The sequence below is a fragment of the Corvus brachyrhynchos genome, unplaced genomic scaffold (genome assembly GCF_000691975.1).
Source record: "Corvus brachyrhynchos isolate BGI_N302 unplaced genomic scaffold, ASM69197v1 scaffold162, whole genome shotgun sequence".
Classification (NCBI taxonomy): domain Eukaryota; kingdom Metazoa; phylum Chordata; class Aves; order Passeriformes; family Corvidae; genus Corvus; species Corvus brachyrhynchos.
In genome coordinates, this window is record NW_008236696.1 from 885,817 (window position 1) to 902,306 (window position 16,490).

General features: G+C 45.9%; 1 protein-coding gene across 5 annotated transcripts in view; it reads right to left on the reverse strand.

Moving 5' to 3' along the window:
- PLD1 (phospholipase D1) overlaps positions 1–16,490 on the reverse strand; it is a 74,009-nt gene that overhangs the window by 25,375 nt on the left and 32,144 nt on the right. For all 5 annotated transcript variants that reach the window (XM_017726876.1, XM_017726877.1, XM_017726878.1 and 2 more), the window contains 9 exons: positions 16,169–16,277; positions 14,686–14,751; positions 8,967–9,025; positions 8,369–8,461; positions 5,814–5,966; positions 4,963–5,112; positions 4,099–4,182; positions 2,323–2,404; positions 197–307 (listed from right to left, as the gene is read on the reverse strand). In XM_017726876.1, the coding sequence (XP_017582365.1) occupies positions 197–307; positions 2,323–2,404; positions 4,099–4,182; positions 4,963–5,112; positions 5,814–5,966; positions 8,369–8,461; positions 8,967–9,025; positions 14,686–14,751; positions 16,169–16,277 (907 nt within the window). The remainder of the gene's footprint in view (positions 1–196; positions 308–2,322; positions 2,405–4,098; positions 4,183–4,962; positions 5,113–5,813; positions 5,967–8,368; positions 8,462–8,966; positions 9,026–14,685; positions 14,752–16,168; positions 16,278–16,490) is intronic.

A 16,490-nucleotide genomic window follows, 5' to 3' on the forward strand; every position in this document is an offset into this window, starting at 1 on the left:
TGTTCCACTAGAACCTAAAGAAATGAAACTGCCAGATGTGGCAGTCACTATATGAGTGTGTCTCGTCAGACTATTCCCACTGCAATGGTGGGAAACACTCCTGAACTTGCAGAGCCCACCCAAATACACCAGGGTCAGCACCAGCCATCAAGAACAATTGAATGCGAACACCCTCCACACAGCCTTGTGCAATTACCTTAATGTTTGGATGGAGGTGCATGAGCGTCCGCTTGCTGTATTCACTGTTGATCCCCAGGGCAAGCTCCACCTCTTTGTACAGCATAACAAAAATTCTCACTCCTTGTTGCTGTCAGAAATAAAAAGGAACACATGGAAGGCAGGCATATAATGGATACTGTCTGTTTCTGAAGGGAGGAAAAGCCAAGAGGCAGTAAATGTGTTGTGTCTGCTGATGGAAATCCTGACTGAGGTTACTTGCTCTTGATTATGCTCTTCCAGATCCACCCTGGGGACCCCACAGCCTGGAAGGACCTGCCTCCTTGGGAAAGCTCTCCAGCTTCCTGAGAAGGGCTCAGTACCTGGGTTTGTGTGGGTTTTGTTGTTTTTGTCTGAACTATACCAAGTTGACCCATGTAGGTCATTCCTACAGCAGCTCCTTTTACACACCCTTTGAGGTGGATTTTGCAAGTGTGATTCACTCCTATCACGTTCATCCACTCAAGTTCAGCATTCTGCTGCTTCGTGTTGCCCTGAGGGCTGCCCACAGTTAAATGTCTCTGCAGGATGACAAGACCAGTGAGGTCACATGGACATCCCCCTCCTGAAGGGGATGTCACAAACTCAACATCAGCAAAGAGGTTCTTTCTGCTGGTAGAGCTAAACAAGCTCCTGGAATACACTGAGCAGTGCTAAAAACATAGTGCTTTTTGTGACCAGCATTGTATCCATGGGAAGGTTTCTAAGAGCTCTTGTTAAAAGCACTTTCAAATGTGCCAAGTGCCTCCCAAACCTTGGCAAATACTGGTCACACGCTGGGACACCCCCACTTCCCATAAATCAGCATGCATTAAAAGCTTGCAGTAGAGTTTTCCAGCTCAAACTTGGAACCTAAACTTTCCACAACCTTTTAAATTCCTATTCCCATAAAGCTGCTACCAAGAGCTTAGCCAATCTCCAAATCGTGGATGAGATTCTGCTCTCCACTGCAGCCAGGGGAGTCCAAGGCAGCACTGCACGCACAGTAAAGACAACCTTACCCCTACACCTTGACACCAGCTTGCTGACTGCCCTGTTGAGTCAAAGAAACTCCACAAGTGACAGAACAAGCATTTCCAGGGACTGACCTCACTCTTCTCATCACTCTCACAATGTTTTTATGGCCATAAGAAAATCCATGTCAACGTGACAAAAAGAAGCCAAATTCCTCCTTTTCTTGAGTGATGCCCTGTGGCCAGTTTATTTTTGCCAGAAAATAAGAGTAATTCCAAATTAACAACAGTCAGACACAGAGCTCTCATTTTTTATCTAGGTATGTGGAAGACTTTGATGACAACTGGCTTGGAAAGGGAAAAAGTCAAAGACTATTTCAGCATGTCACAGAATCACAGAATGGTTTGGGTTGGAAGGGAACTTCAAGACCGTCTCGTTCCACCCCCAGCCATGAGCAGGGACTCCTTCCACTAGACCAGGTTGCTCAAAGTTCCATCCAACCTGGCCTTGAACAACTCCAGGGATGGGCTAGCCACAATTTCTCAGGCACCCTGTGCCAGGGCCTCACCACCCTCACAGAGAAGAATTTCTTCCTAACATCTAATCTAAACCTGCCCCCTTTTAGTTTAAAGTCTGTGTCCACGTAGTAGAAGGACTTCTGGCCTTCTAATACAACAAAAGTCCAAGAAGTTTCCCAGACACAGGAATAAACCTTGTGACTCACTTCTGATATGGCGCAAGCTCTTTTTAGCACCGGTGTTATCGCAGGGTGTGTGAATAGCTGGAGCACAGCCCACACCCATAAACACACCATAAAGTTCACAAAAGCCTTCCCTGTACCTCTAAATTACATAAACCCCATGGAGAGCACCAGACATCAGCAGGTCTTTGACCCCACCAGGAACTGGGGCAGTTGTAAAGCAAGGCGGAAGTGACCCAAACCTGGGGCAATCGGAGGATCCACCCCTCTGCCTCTGAGCTCTTCCAACCCCAAACAAGGCGAACAAATCAAAACACGTGCTTTTCCAAGGCCATCTGATGTGAGGCTTTAACTCTCATCTCTACCAAAATGAATGGTGGAAGTGCTCCAGCCCCAGCATGAGCCCCTGGCTGGGCGGTGCAGGGTGAAGGGTGCAGCTGGAGCTCACTTACCGCTTTCCTCTTGAGGATGCAGTCCAGCCGCCAGCGATTCCCTTCCACCACAGGTCGCTTCATGAAGATTTCCGGGCTCAGCCTGAGAAGATAAAGCTATATAAAAAACACAGCAGATGTAGCCTGCAAACAAAGCACTGGCCTAAATAACCAACTTGGGAAGCAAAGGAATTGAAGTTTAAATAAAGTGGATGTGAAAGCTCATGTCTCAGAGTGAGGCATTCTGCAATATCTTGCTCTTTGTTCTTTAATAACTGAGCATCACAGAGGGCAGAGGACATGTCCAGCACATTCATCTTCATATTCAACAACCCACGAGACCAGGTTGAACAGTGATGTATAAATAGGGGAATCTGGACTCTATCTGTGAAAGAAAGATGCAACAAAAGAAAACCCCAAGGTAGGTTTGAAAGAAATATGCAGACCTAAAAAATAAGTAAGAGTGGGATTTCAGTTCTCCTGGCACTTGAGCCATCTGAACAGAACAGATTTGTGCTGAATTTTCTTTGCTGCCTAAAGACAAAGCAATAGGATCTCTCAACAGGATATTTTATCACTTCAAGAATTACAAGAAATAGTTAAGCAATCTCATCTAACTCCTGCACAGCAAGGTGACAGAACTTCATTCCTTTACTTTTGTACCAAGCATGGGAACTTGGGCTTGCATAAAGCATATTGCTACATCCTGTTTTTATCTCATACACCAAGTTTCTCTAAGTTTTGGAATTTCATGATACTTTAACAACTGTCTGAATAAAACACTAAGAGACAATGGGTCTGAAATGGGATGCTCTTGAACTGCCACCTGATGTTGCATATGGGGATCCATGCGCATTAGGTTTAACTGTGGTCATGGCAGGAAACAGATTCACCCCACTAAATGCTACCATGGTATGTCGTTTTCTCATAATAATTTCCTCCTAGAAACTAATTCTCCCAGCTCCCAGAGGCAGCAGATAAGCAGCAACAGGTTCATTTCACTGACAGAGAAAGAGGAGCAGAGGCATGTCCAAGGTGCACAGGAAATCTGAATCATGTCTTGGAAGACTCCCATGCCCACGGTCCAGGCTGGCTCAGGCAGACTGATCTCCAGAAAGGCAGGATATGGGCAGCCGCAACCAGCACCCAACCAAGAAACTCTGCCCAGTCTGTGAGAGAACCCTTTTCCTGCCACAAACAGGAACCAGAGCACTGCATAAGCACATAAACTAGGTAACAAGTGGGCAAAGCCAGGCCCTTTGGCAGACACACAGCTCAGAAAGGGTGACAAAACTCCTCTCCTCCCTTATCTGGCCCATTCAAGAGTAGACCAAAAGGACACACTCACAAGATGCTCTCATCGCTGGCATAAGGCTTCCCAAGGCAGTGAGGAGAGACTAAAAGGAAGATCCCATGCAGGATCCCATGGCAAGAGCACTGTTGAGCATCCCTGTTCCCTTACACGGTGAAAGACACCCATGCCCCTCAGGTTTGCAGCGATTTACACTCCCAACGAGCCCCTCAAGCCACCACATTTGCAGCTCAGGTGGTGCCTCCGTGCGATTTCGGGCATTTCCACGGAGGGAGACAACCAAGCTGTTGATCTGAAGCATGCGCTTTTGCTGCCAGCCCTCCTGAAAAGGCCTTTGAATACAACACAAGGAGAGGTTTGGGTGTGCTGCCAAACCATCTGGCTGTAGGGCTAGCTGCCATACTGTAGGGCTCCGAACAGTGCCGCATTGTTGGGAGAGTCCCCGGAGAGACAGCTGGGCAACACCCAAACATGTCAGTACGAACCACCAATCTGTGATGAAAATTTCTTCCTTAGCGGCTTCCATGGCATTGGCGACATCCTCGAAGTACCACTTGGCATTGACATACCTGCAAAAGCAGACAGGGTGCAGAGTTATGCCTCCTCCCCTTCATTAAACAAAGTACACAGCTGAAGAGCGACGGGGTTCTGTGTTAATGACATTTACATTCTCTTCTCAAAAGCAAACACAATCCTAATTTCCAGAATCAGGACAACACGCAGGGAGAATTCAATGCTGTTATCAGTAACTTGATGAAACAGCACAGTAAGGGAGTACTAAGTGCCATTTGGCACTTCTGCTAACTTCACACAATATTCCTGGGTTCTGCTTGACATGCAAGCCAGGTTTGTCTCTCAGGAAAGGATGGTGGAGTGGTGTTTCCTTTGATTTATAGAAAGTACTCAGGCAGCACTTGTTGCAAGGCAGAAGCTGCAGCAAAAGCACTGGTCTGCTTCCAGCCAGAATCCAGTTTTTGAGACACTGCTGGGAATGGATTAGTGCAATCAGGTTACACTGGGGACAGAAGGATTCCTCAGGGACTGCTGTGTGCATACAGCTCAGTCACCCTCCAACTATATCCAGATCTCTATTTGCTGATTCCCTTTTCTTCTCTTTATCCTTACAATGACAAATACCCAACACTTTCAAACTCAAACACAACTTGAAGCTGCAAAACGCGATGAGCTGTGACGTAGAGCTCCTGCCACCAGCACTGCTACTCTGTCCCTGCTGAAGAAAGCCCCATTTTTTTTTTTTGCAACTTCTTTAATTACCACCAGCCCCCACAGCTACCAGATCTGTCCATCAGAGCCGGGGTGCCGAGGGCAGGCAGGTAGCAGGCCCTCACCACTTGGCCAGGGTGTTCTCCTGCACGGCTGCGTAGGAGCCGAAGCGATGCTCCGTCAGAAAGTCCTTGCCGTGTTTCCGGATGAACTCGTCTATGCCCTGCCTCCACCACTGGGCATGTCTGTAGCTGTTACACTTCAGAATCAGCGACCTGTAAGAACACACAATGCACAGGGCAGGAGGCTGAAGCCATTTCCATTTAATTGAGTTGCTCCTCTCTGCCTGTCCATGTTGGCAAATGCATCTGTACCAGTCATGTTTTATTTACACAAAACGTAGGGACTTGGCTGTTTTGTTTGCAAAAGAATGCACAGCACTGAGATGCTCTGAGTGACTAAGAGTATTGCACTGCCAGGCACAAAAAAACCACCCATGTTTAAATTATTAGCACCAGCTTAACTTGGAGTTGGAGCCAGCTAATGTTGTATTTTTTAAGAGATGAATTTATACTGTGCACTAACATAAAAACATTACATATCTCTTTATCCTCCACTAGTATGTCTCTTCAGTAATACTCCATTGGGATGCAGAAGAAAACATCCCTGCTTGCAGCATAAAGAGAATAGAGTGCGTAAAAAATTACCTAAGCAACTGCTGCCAAACCAGACTGTGCAACTCAGCACGCACCATGCCCCCAGGCCCCAGCAATAACCGCAGGGACGGACAAACAGAGGCTCCAAACGCCTCATTAAGACATCGGAAATGATCAGCATGAGGGCCAAATCCCCAGCAGGTCTGAGCACACCAGCAGCAGCCACTCAGGCTTGTTAACCACTCCTGCAGAGTGGCATCGATTCCTCCATAAAAAAGGAAAAGCAAACTAAAAGGGAATAAACCGAGTTGTTTTCTTACCTGGAGAGATTGTCGATCTGCAACCCGTACTTAGTTTCTGTTTCTTTCTGGCCTATCTTGATGCTGAATTCCTTATCGACCAGCAGGACAAAGGAAATGGCCCCTGAATCAGGCTTCATGTACATCAGGAACGAGTCCTTCACCACCAGCCACCTGTATGGACACAGCAACCACATCACCTGGATTTCACACCCATGCCAGGCCTCAAAACATGAGCCACGAAAAGAGCTAATAAAATGGAAAAGTGCTTCTTCAAAACAAGTGCAAATCATTTATCAGGGAAATCTACTAAATGGTAAATTATTCTCAGGAGCTAGACCAGGGGGTGGTTTTCTTGAGCAGGAAAGTGTCTATTTTATGAACTTGGGTAATGAGTTTAAATTCAAAACAGGACTTTTACAGTTATTTCCATAACTCCTTTTTACAGGAGTCTTTAAAAATACCAGTTCCCTTGTTTAACAAAACCCATGAGAAAATCCCTGGTCGTAAACCTCCTAGCACGAGGCAAGGCACAACAAGGATTGCTCCATCCCTGATTTTTATTCAGCTTGTATGCTATATGGGAGTTATGTGACATTTCTAACATTAATTCTGATGCTAGGATCACTTTCACTCCTATCAAAATATATGAACAAGGCATTTTGGAAAGCTTTTATTGCCAAGCAACAGGCACCCTGTTAGAAACACACGAGGAGGGATGACCGGCAGGTTTTACATAAATACTGTAGCCTGAAGGCAACTCTGGGAAAAAACACGTTTTTTACTGTGAATGGCATTTCTAATTTCTTCTCCCCCTGCAGCGTAGCTGGGGTAACCAGCCCCCTCTGTCCCACACAGGTCTCCATCACCAGACCTCTGCCTCATTCTTCTGCACACTCAGAAACACACAAAGCAACACAAAACACTGCAAAAATCTGTTCATTCTTGTATCTTTAGTAACAGCCTCAGCTCCTCATCTACTTCCCATAATTTTTTATTAGATCCCATAATTTTTTTCTTGCTTTCAGAGCCCTGAAAGAGTTACCTGGCATCACCTCTCACTTGGCGCCAAAATACCTCCCCTCTCTATTTGGCCCATATTTTCACTCTTAAACATCCCACAGGGTGTATTTCCAAGTATTCTCCCTTCTGTTTTTCCCTGGCAGCTCTACATGCCTGAGGAGTTCTGCCTGTGCCCATTCACAGCTTCACCCCACTATCCTCCTCCATGTCCTAAAATCCTTCCTTTAAATAACCCTCTCTGGGAAGTACTACTGTTATTTGCTTATTTATTAATGCATAAACTGTCAGTCCCAGTGGGCCAAGATGGGAATTTAGTGTCCCACTTGTGATATTCTGTACAGAATCCCACTCAAACACTTCTCCCGCTCCCTTTTTAGGCTCTAAAAGAAAATGGAGATCCATCAGAGCTGGATGTGCTACTGTCCCCACTACAGCTTGGATAACACAATGAAGGGTTAACTGAGGAATATCATGAGGAAAAGGTATTTTTTTCCATAAATGGTGACAATTTAATGATCTGACCTGAAGGAAGGTCACATCTTTATCTCCTTGTGCCCTCACTATAGAGATCTTCTGCAAACTTAAATTAAGAAATGTTGGAAAGACTGTGCAGAAAGGGGACCTTTTATTCACAAGAATGAAGAAAGGTTTTCTTGGAAAACAAAACTATTAAAGATAAAACTAATGATGGCACATGGGTGATGCTAAAATCCAAAGGTGCATAACACCTGGGGAAGCTCCAACGACCAAGAAATTGTTGCTGTAATGCAGATACGGGCTATTTGGATTTTCAAATGGAAAGATTTGCTTAGGAAGGGTGTGCTCCAGGAAATACACCCTGCATTTTTTGGATGCTGCCTGGTAACACAGGTACTCCCCCACAGCACACATCTCCCTGTGCTGCAGCCCCAGGCAACACCGAGACCTAACACAGAAGGTAAAGGGATGGGAACATTAAATGATGTCTGTCTGCAGCAGGAAGGGACACGGGAACAGGAGAAACACTGGGATTCAATACCTGCAGTAACAAGCAAGAGGCAATGTATTTAATGCCAGGGTTAATTGCACCAAACAGCTCCTTAGAGCTGCAGGTCACGTCTGGTTTGATCCCGCCCTGAAGCAGTCCAAAGAGTGTTTCAATTAATTGATTTTCATTCTGTAAATTGAGGAAGGGAAGCTCAGAAAAGCAGGCTGAAATCTGCCTGGGGCAGGTCGCCAGCCACATTCCCTCCTGAAGGCACAAAGCCACCCGTGCTCCCACAGCAGGGAAAGCTGGGCACAGTCTGGGAGGTCACTGCCATTTCTGTCAGCTCTAGGAAATCCCAGATTTTCTCTGGAGTAACTTGTCCCTTCTGTGAACTCCAAAGCAGAAGAAAAAACCCACCACACTGAAGGGTGAGGCAAGGAACAGGCCCCTTCAACCTGAAATTCTGTGGCTTTCAAAAAAAAAGCAAGATTCTCTCCCTGAGAGTTTTTGGAAGAAAAAGACAAATGGGGATTTTTGTGTGCCCAGGGAGCCCGTGGCAGCCCCACCTGTGCCACCCCAGCAGTACCTTTTGGACCAGCGGTAGCACATCCTCCCTTGGCCGCAGCAGTTCAGGCCAGGAATGCGGTGGCCCCCGGAGCGCTTCATGATGAACCCTTCTCTGCAAGGACAGGAACAGGGTCAGGGTGGGGGATGCAGCTCACCTGGAGGTGCAGGGGGAATTCTGGAGGGGGTGCTTGCTGAACCCCCAGCCCTTATGCTTAGAGCTGGCTCCTGTCACCTCCAACTGTGCCCAAGTGTGCTATACCCTGAAATCTGGGTGAAGGGTAAAAATAACCCGCCCAGAAGAAAATAATGGAGTTTTAAGAAGCTCAATGTCCTGGTTTATAGCGCAGGAAGCAGAAAATTAAATGGCTCAACAGGCTGCAGGGAGGGAAAGGCGGAAACCCCGTAAGCATTGTCTCGCAAAGCGGCCCAGTCTCAAAACCATTTCTCCAAATTGTACCATTTCAGCCTGAACAGTAATAATTTTTCACATCTAGATGGCAAAATATTCCCCAGTCAGTTACTGCTGAGAAAGGAAAGCTATTAATTTTAACAGCATTTAGGTATAAAGCCATGCTCTTAGTGAATCATAACTCACAAAGACACAGCTCACAACTCACATGCCCTTTGGTCCCAGGTCGTGGATGAATGACAGCTGGCTTACTCCAACAAACTCCATCTGGGAAAGAGAAAGAGATTCCCCCATCTTTATAACTCTGAAATCTACAAAAGTTTTTGCTTCATCAAGGTGACTTGTCACAGAGACCTACAGAAGATCCTGAGCAGATGTTACCCAGCATCACTTAAGCATCCTCAAGAAGACCAAGGAGAGTAGTTTGGTTGAGTTTTCTGTCTGCTTATTTTAGATGTACTTTGGAGAACACATTTCAGGGCAATCAAGCTCCAATGTATCAGAGGGACTCCCTTGTATTCTCCCTCCTGGATTTTTGGCTGAAACAAGGACTCACATTTGAAACTGTTTGGGGGGTCTGTGCGATCTTGGCTGGCTGCCTGAATCCTCTCCTCCCACCAGGGACCCTCACAGAAAGACTGGAAAGGGAATGAGGACACATGCCCAGAGCTGGGCACACCCTCTGAGCCCCCTACCCCATGGAGACACCACATGAGGGTTCAGCCACACAATCCACGAGCATCCTCCAAGGCCACTGCAGCAGGTCAGTGCTGCACACACAGCACTGCCCTTCCGGTTCCAGGAACCAAAAATCCACAGGAAAGCCACAGTGGGGCAGGAGGAGAGCAAATTCAAATCCCAAAGTCAAGGAACCTGCCTCCTTATGGTTTCTCCTGCTTCAGCAGGGGTTGCAGGGAACGTAACAGCGAGCAAAGCCGGTGAGAAAGCTCAGCATGATTACATTCACCTCTAAAAATAGGACACTGGGCAATTTCGACTGAGCAGGCTTTTCTTGGCACAGCGGGACATTCCTGGCAGTCTGCTGGATATGAGCCCTGGGCCCCTTCAGCAGGGAGAAACACCCTGCCAGGGTGTCCTGTGCAGGCACAGCCCTGCGAAGGAGTCGCCTCACACAGCAGAACCTTGTCTGCACCCAGGCACTTCTAATTTATTGTCACATAAAGCTGTCCAAGTGCAGAAAGGTGCTCAGGGCAGGGAGAGGGCAGGTGTCACTGTCCCTTTGGCCAGCAAGCAAGCCAGAGGGAACCTCTAACAGCACATTTTGGCAATGAACCCTGCTGGGGCTGCAGTCCAGGGCTCAGCCTGTGCTCCTGATCGCAGCTGGGACAGGAGGCAGCCGCGGTACCAGCTTCAGGATATGCCCACCCATACCCACAGCAACTCCAAGGGAAGGCTCTCTCTTCTCAAGGAAAGGGACACTGTCACCTGCTCTTTGGCAAACCAGCCTCAGGGCCCTCATCAGCAAAATCCAATTTTGCACAGGAATTACATGGGTGGACCCCTAAGTCTCAAAGACATTTTCAGACACCCAATATACCAAAAAGTATCAGTAAATTTGGGGTCAAAGTCTATCTTGCCATTATGATGAGGCCAGCACAAGCTCCCTTCCCAATACCATCATTTTTTTACAGAAAACAGCAGTAGGACCAAAGTTCCTTTCATCCTCTCATGCTCAGTTGCTCCTGGGACCTTCCCAAACTTCTCATATCACCTAAGGCCATGGAGAAGAAAAAAAGACACTATTGCTTCCCTCTGAGTATCTCAAGGACATAAAGTAACTTCTACTCAGCTGAGACAAATTTAATCTTTTGATTTTAGGGTGATTTCAGCCTGTTTTCAGAAAGAGGTTAGAACCTGTCATTCCATGCTATTTTACTAACCATCTTGCTCTCTCTGTTCTCCCTACATGTTCTGGAAAAGCACCAGGTGTGTCCTACGAATGTTTCAGCTGTTTCTGCAGCAATGCTCAGAGCAGGGTGGGAAGCACCTGAAAAAATCCAGCTTACCCTACAAACCCTTATCAGAGGTCCCAAGCAAACTCTCAGGCCAGTTCTTTGCCTGGATCCCATTTTAACTTCTTCATGGCATTTCCTATCAGACAAATCAGAAACCCAGGCATCTCTCTCACAGTGGGCACACACACACACAAAGCATATAAATGTCAGAACCCTTTGAAAATGCTGGCTGGAACCAGAAAGCTGGCAGGAATTTGAGGAGCACTGCATGCAGAGAAATAATTGTCCTCAAAGAAGCAAAAAGAAAAACCAAGAAGAAAAATTACTTGCAGAAACAGAACTACCACTACATAAAAGAGAAAGAAAGATTGTCTGGCAGCACAGCAACCTCTTCTTCAGCCAAGCAGTCTCTGCAACAGCAATGACAGGAGCCCATCCAACACGTTGATCAAGCATTGGTTCATAAAAAAACCCCTTAAATAAATTCCTCCAGTTAGAAGGAAAATTCCTCAGCGTAGAGCAAAACATCTGATGGAATGATTTATTGTTGCAATTACTGCCACATTAGCTATTTTTACTGTCACAGTGCCCCTCATCCGAGGGGCTCATCATTCACAGAGAGACTGGGAGAGGCAGGCAGGGCAGCCAGGAGCTTTCATCTTCGTCACATCGGAATTCCTGCGCTGCCCAGCTGCCTCCCTGGGATCTGGCATCCCGCTCTGGTTTCACAGTGACCCGCAGCAGGATGTTTTTGGTATGAGATATGGGCCTAGAGAATGAAGCTTCAATGACATTGTTGTGGCAATGAAAAGAAAAATATAAAGGCGGACGGGAGTGATGGGCTGCAGGAGGACGGGCTATGGAAGGTGGAGAACCAGCTGCAAGGTGTTCAAACCATCCTGTCCTGCCAACAATGTGGAGCATGCATGATTTATCTAAGTAAAAATTTCAAAGAGCATCTGCATTTCAGAAAGGATTCAGCTTCTCCATGCTGTATTTTCCTATTTCTATTTTGACTCTTGTTCTTTATTTAGTGGGTTCAAAAACGCATCAGAAGCTGATTAGCACTGGTCACTAGCAATGAAGTGGAACTACACACGCTTCAGAATAATATTGTTCAGCACAATTTCTTACACAAAAAAAGCTTGCTTATACGAAATACAAATTAAAAAAAACCCTAAATGTGCTGCATTTCAACTGCAATAACTAAAAATACTGATGGGTCAGTTGGGACCTCCACAAAGGTCTGCAGATCCAAGGGCTACATCAGAGGCAAGCCAGTGGCCACTCTCACATCTCAGCTGTTCTTATATCGTGTTGCTTTCACTCAAGATGAGGTTTTTACTCTCTCTTAAGTTCATGCAAAACATTACACGCATACATGTGCTTCAATCAAATCTTATTTTTCATTTTGCTTGGGCATCTTTCAAGTATGGGAACTCATACAGAAATAATGCAAAGGTCCAATTAATAAAATTTTTATACAGAATCCAATTAAGCCTCAGCATTTTGAGGCCTCATTTCTCCAATTTCCAGAAAAAAAGTGGGAACAGTTAACACACTGAGATTCCCACAACATTCATTTTAACAGTAATTGTTTTGAAGGACTTCAGCCCAAAAGTACTATTAAAAAGGTTTTGGAAAGAAGAAGAAACAACATGGGATTTAATCACATAAATCACAAAACTAAAAAAATGAAATTATTGAATATAAAAAGCTAGAGGATGTACAGCCTCTACAATGTTATGTAGTCACTGTGGACCTGATCCTTAGCCCACCAGACACTTCAGGTCAGCAAAACCACAAGCTTGACTTGCAGGCTCGACTGTCTCAGTGCATGGCACATCTCCAGACAGTGTATAAAGCAGTTTGTTCTCACTGGCAAATAATAAATGAACCACAAATGAAAAACAAAAGAAGTAAAAAAGCAAATTAATTAAACTGCAGCTCAGATGTAAAAAACATCTCGGAGATGCTACTGACCCAAGCAGGTTCTTCACAATGACCAAAGGTTACACTCCAGGCAGGTCTCAGCTTGCCTTTGCAACTCCATGCCTGATTTAGCAGAATTTCTGATTTTAAGAAAGTTCTCAGTGCATGGATTTGATGAGAGAAACACACAGGAGTCCAAATGTGCTCCAAGATTAAGACAGTTACAGCATTTGTCAGTATCCAGGCAAAAGACTTCTCACCCACAAGAAGAGCAAAGCCCTCATTTTGTTCTCAGGAGTTCCAGGGAAAGTGCCAAAAATCTTCACTTTAGCCTTGTCTGAGAATGGTGGGGGTTGTTTTGGTGTTGTATAAAGGAAGCACTTCCCTCCCTGTGCTTTCTTCCAGCACCGCCTGCAGGACCCGTGCCACCACCATGGCCAGCAAAGTCCTCCCTGAACACTTCTCTGTGGCCAAATCCAGTGAAAGCCAACAATAAACTGAGAATTTATGTGGAAAGGGACATCTGGCTCCGGGGGCTGGGGACAGAAGGGTGATTCAGCCCAGGAGGGGAGCACCCCACAGCTGCCTGGGCAAGGCAGGGCCGCCCGTCTCCTCCCCTGGCCCCCACCGTGCAGCTCGTCTCAAACCACAGCCTGGCCAAAGCATCACCCACGTTCTCATAGGAGCAGAAATGTTCCAAAATATTTGAAAAAGGCAACGCCTGCCTAAAAGTGACAAGATGGATCCACACTGTAAAATAACTCTCCCCCGCTCTGCATATGCTACTGATCAAAATTGCCAAGTTATCCCAATCTTGCTTCTAGAACAAAAGATGACTCTTTTCCGCATGCAGACTGACACAGCTCTTCACTGCACTGGAATTAAGCTCCACAGCCTGTCCCCTAAAGAAGCACTCTAAGGAATGCAGCTTCCTCAGCCTCAAACTGAAGATTTCTTGCCATCCAGAGCACAAGGGGCAAGCCCAATGGGTGCTTCGTCCCGTGGAACAAGCAGTGCTCAGCACCGAGCTCTGCAAGACAGCACACAGTTTTTATATACAACATCCCACTATGAGCTGCCCAACATCTCCACACAACTGAAATCCTGCAAAATAGAAGAATATCTAACAACAACAACAAAAGTGGAAGAGAACTGGCTGCTACAGAAACCCAAAGTTCAGTCTGTATTTTTGGCTTGTTTGAAAACCAGGTGTTCGCAGTTATCACTCTGTGCTCAGAAATGTCACTAAACTCAGCAGCTACTCAGTGCGTGCATCAGATTTTGCTGGTAATACAAAAGATGGAGTAACACAGCCATTATGCAGCCAAAAAAAGGGGAAATAAATTACCATCCCCAAGAGATGTCACAGCCGCAGCTGACAGGTGAGGGCTTCTGAAGAAACATTCGAGGATGAATTTCAAAAGAAATATTTTTGCTTAAAATAGGCCTGAAGCTTGATTTGACATCTGTCCTCATTTCAAAGAGCACTGAGTTGGGGAAATAAGCCAACCACCATCTCCCTTTGGAACTGACAAAATACCCATTCACCTCTCGGTATCACACTTGCACAAACTCAATGTCACTGATGTCCAGTGGAACTGCACAGACTAGAAACCTGAGACAAACCTGCACCCAGAACCACACACAAAGCCCAGCCTGAAAGAGCAATTACAAATACGGCTTGGATTCAAATTTTTAAGTATTTAAAACTTTAACTTATCATCTTAAGCACTCTGCAGAATTAAACAGAAGTCCACTACATCATACATGTACAGCCAGCTGTCTGGACTGGACCAGCTTGAGGAGGTTATCACTGCGTTATACCAGCAACCTCTAACATCGAGTCATTCCTTTGGTTTTAATCACAGTACATCTGTGTTGGAGAAATCAGCTAAGCCAAAATGCTCACAAAACAGCTGTAAAATGTTTCTTGCAGAAGCTCCATGTCTTCTTCCAACAAATTCAGCATTTGTAAAGTGAATATTCTTTAGACATTTAAGCAAACTAATTTCTACTTACTGTTCCATGGTAGTTCCTGTACATCGGCATTTTCAGGATATTTGTCAAGTAGTCCTCCAGCTGTTTCTACAATTAAAATGTTGAAACTTTAGATAAGATGTGGAGGTTTTTCTTGAAAATTCCTGTAATCCAACTGTCTGGCATTAGGAAGCAATCAAGAAATCAGACCCACTTTTCAGTTTGAGTGGATAAATAAAAACATTATTATGTGCTCACAGGATATCACAGCTCAGCACTATAAACAGTTTGGTCACAGGTTGTTTACTGTTCAGAGTTCTGTGTTTGTACCTTCCACCAACAGACCTGTTCTGTGGCAGGGTCACTTTGGAGGTCAACTTTCTTGACTGAGCCAAAGTTTCAGAACAATTTCAAATACCAAATCAGTCCCCATTGTTTCTGACCCACATGAATCAGCTTTGTGAGAAAACAGGCTCAGAGTCAACTGAGAGAGTCTGTTTAACCAAAACAAAAGGTTCATGGGGTGAGGAACACAGGGACCATGCTGTCCTGTCCCAAAGACACAGAGAGAGCAGTGGCTGGGCTTGTCCTCCCCAGCCAGCGTGGGAGAAGAGACTATTATGGGAGAAGTAATCTCTTCCCATCTTCATGGTAAAAGGAAAAAGAAAAAGTTAAACTGTCTGGGCATGGGAAACTGGGCAGAGTCCTACCGGACACAAAGCAAACTGAAAGGAAACATGAGCTAAAAAAAAAAAGCATCTATAAACCAGCTTTCTTCCTCTTTTAAACCCACATCTCTCTCCTGCAACTTCCCGCACATCAGAGAAGCCGTGAACAGCAAGGTTTCTGCATGGCACAGCTACAAGACACAATCCTTTAATCCTTTGGGCCTTGAAGCTCCAGTGGCACAAAGCCCAGGGAGGGAGGGAAGGAGCAGCAGAAAGAGAACAACAAGCACAGCCTGAACAAACATAGGGTTTTTAACTCGCAAACAGCAAAGCTGCAATGAAGAGGTAGGAAGACATCCACCCTCTCCATGGAAGGGCCCATCTGTTAACATCTGATGAAGTTACACAGAACACGTGTGCCTGGGCTAAAATTACCCACTGCAGCATCAATAGCCTGACTGTCATCTCCTCTTTCTGAGAGGGACAGCACTGAAATCTCTCAGATTTTGATGGCCACGGGGCTGCCTCCATCACGCAACTTGACTCTGCAAACTGCCTTGTCTATCTTTAAATCAGAGCAGGTGGGAGGAGGGGAACCACCACTCCCAGCATCATGGTGTTTCTCAGCTGCAGAGGAAAGCTTTGCCCACATGAACCCCAGGAGCAGCATCCTCATCACTGCACAGCAGAGAATTTGGCATTAAAGCTGGACTTGTCAAAGCCAAACTTTGTCAAGCAACATACTGCAACGGTAACAAACAAGGGTTTTGATAAGTGTGTGGCTTTGCAAGCCACCTGCCTGGCTTCTCTGCACCTCAGAGCATCCCTCTGGGCCCCAGACTGAGGTGGGCACTCACCCTCCTGCTAGAGAAGTGCTCCTCCCGCACCGTGCTCTCTGCGGTGTGCGGCAGACTCGGCATCTGCCTTGGCTCCCCCCTTTTGATGGATTGTCTTCTCACCGTGTGACTGGAAGGAAAAGCACACCCCAACATCAAGTCTCAGTACTGCAAGAGTGTGTATGCCTTGATATGTAACCCCTCTTCTGCAATGCCTTTATTTTTCCTATCCAAGATCTTAAAAACTGACAAATGGGCAGGATAGACACAAAACCAAAAAACAAACCAGAAAAGAAGACAGTGTGGATTCATTTAAGAAGCTGGGGTGCTGCAACTAGCTCAC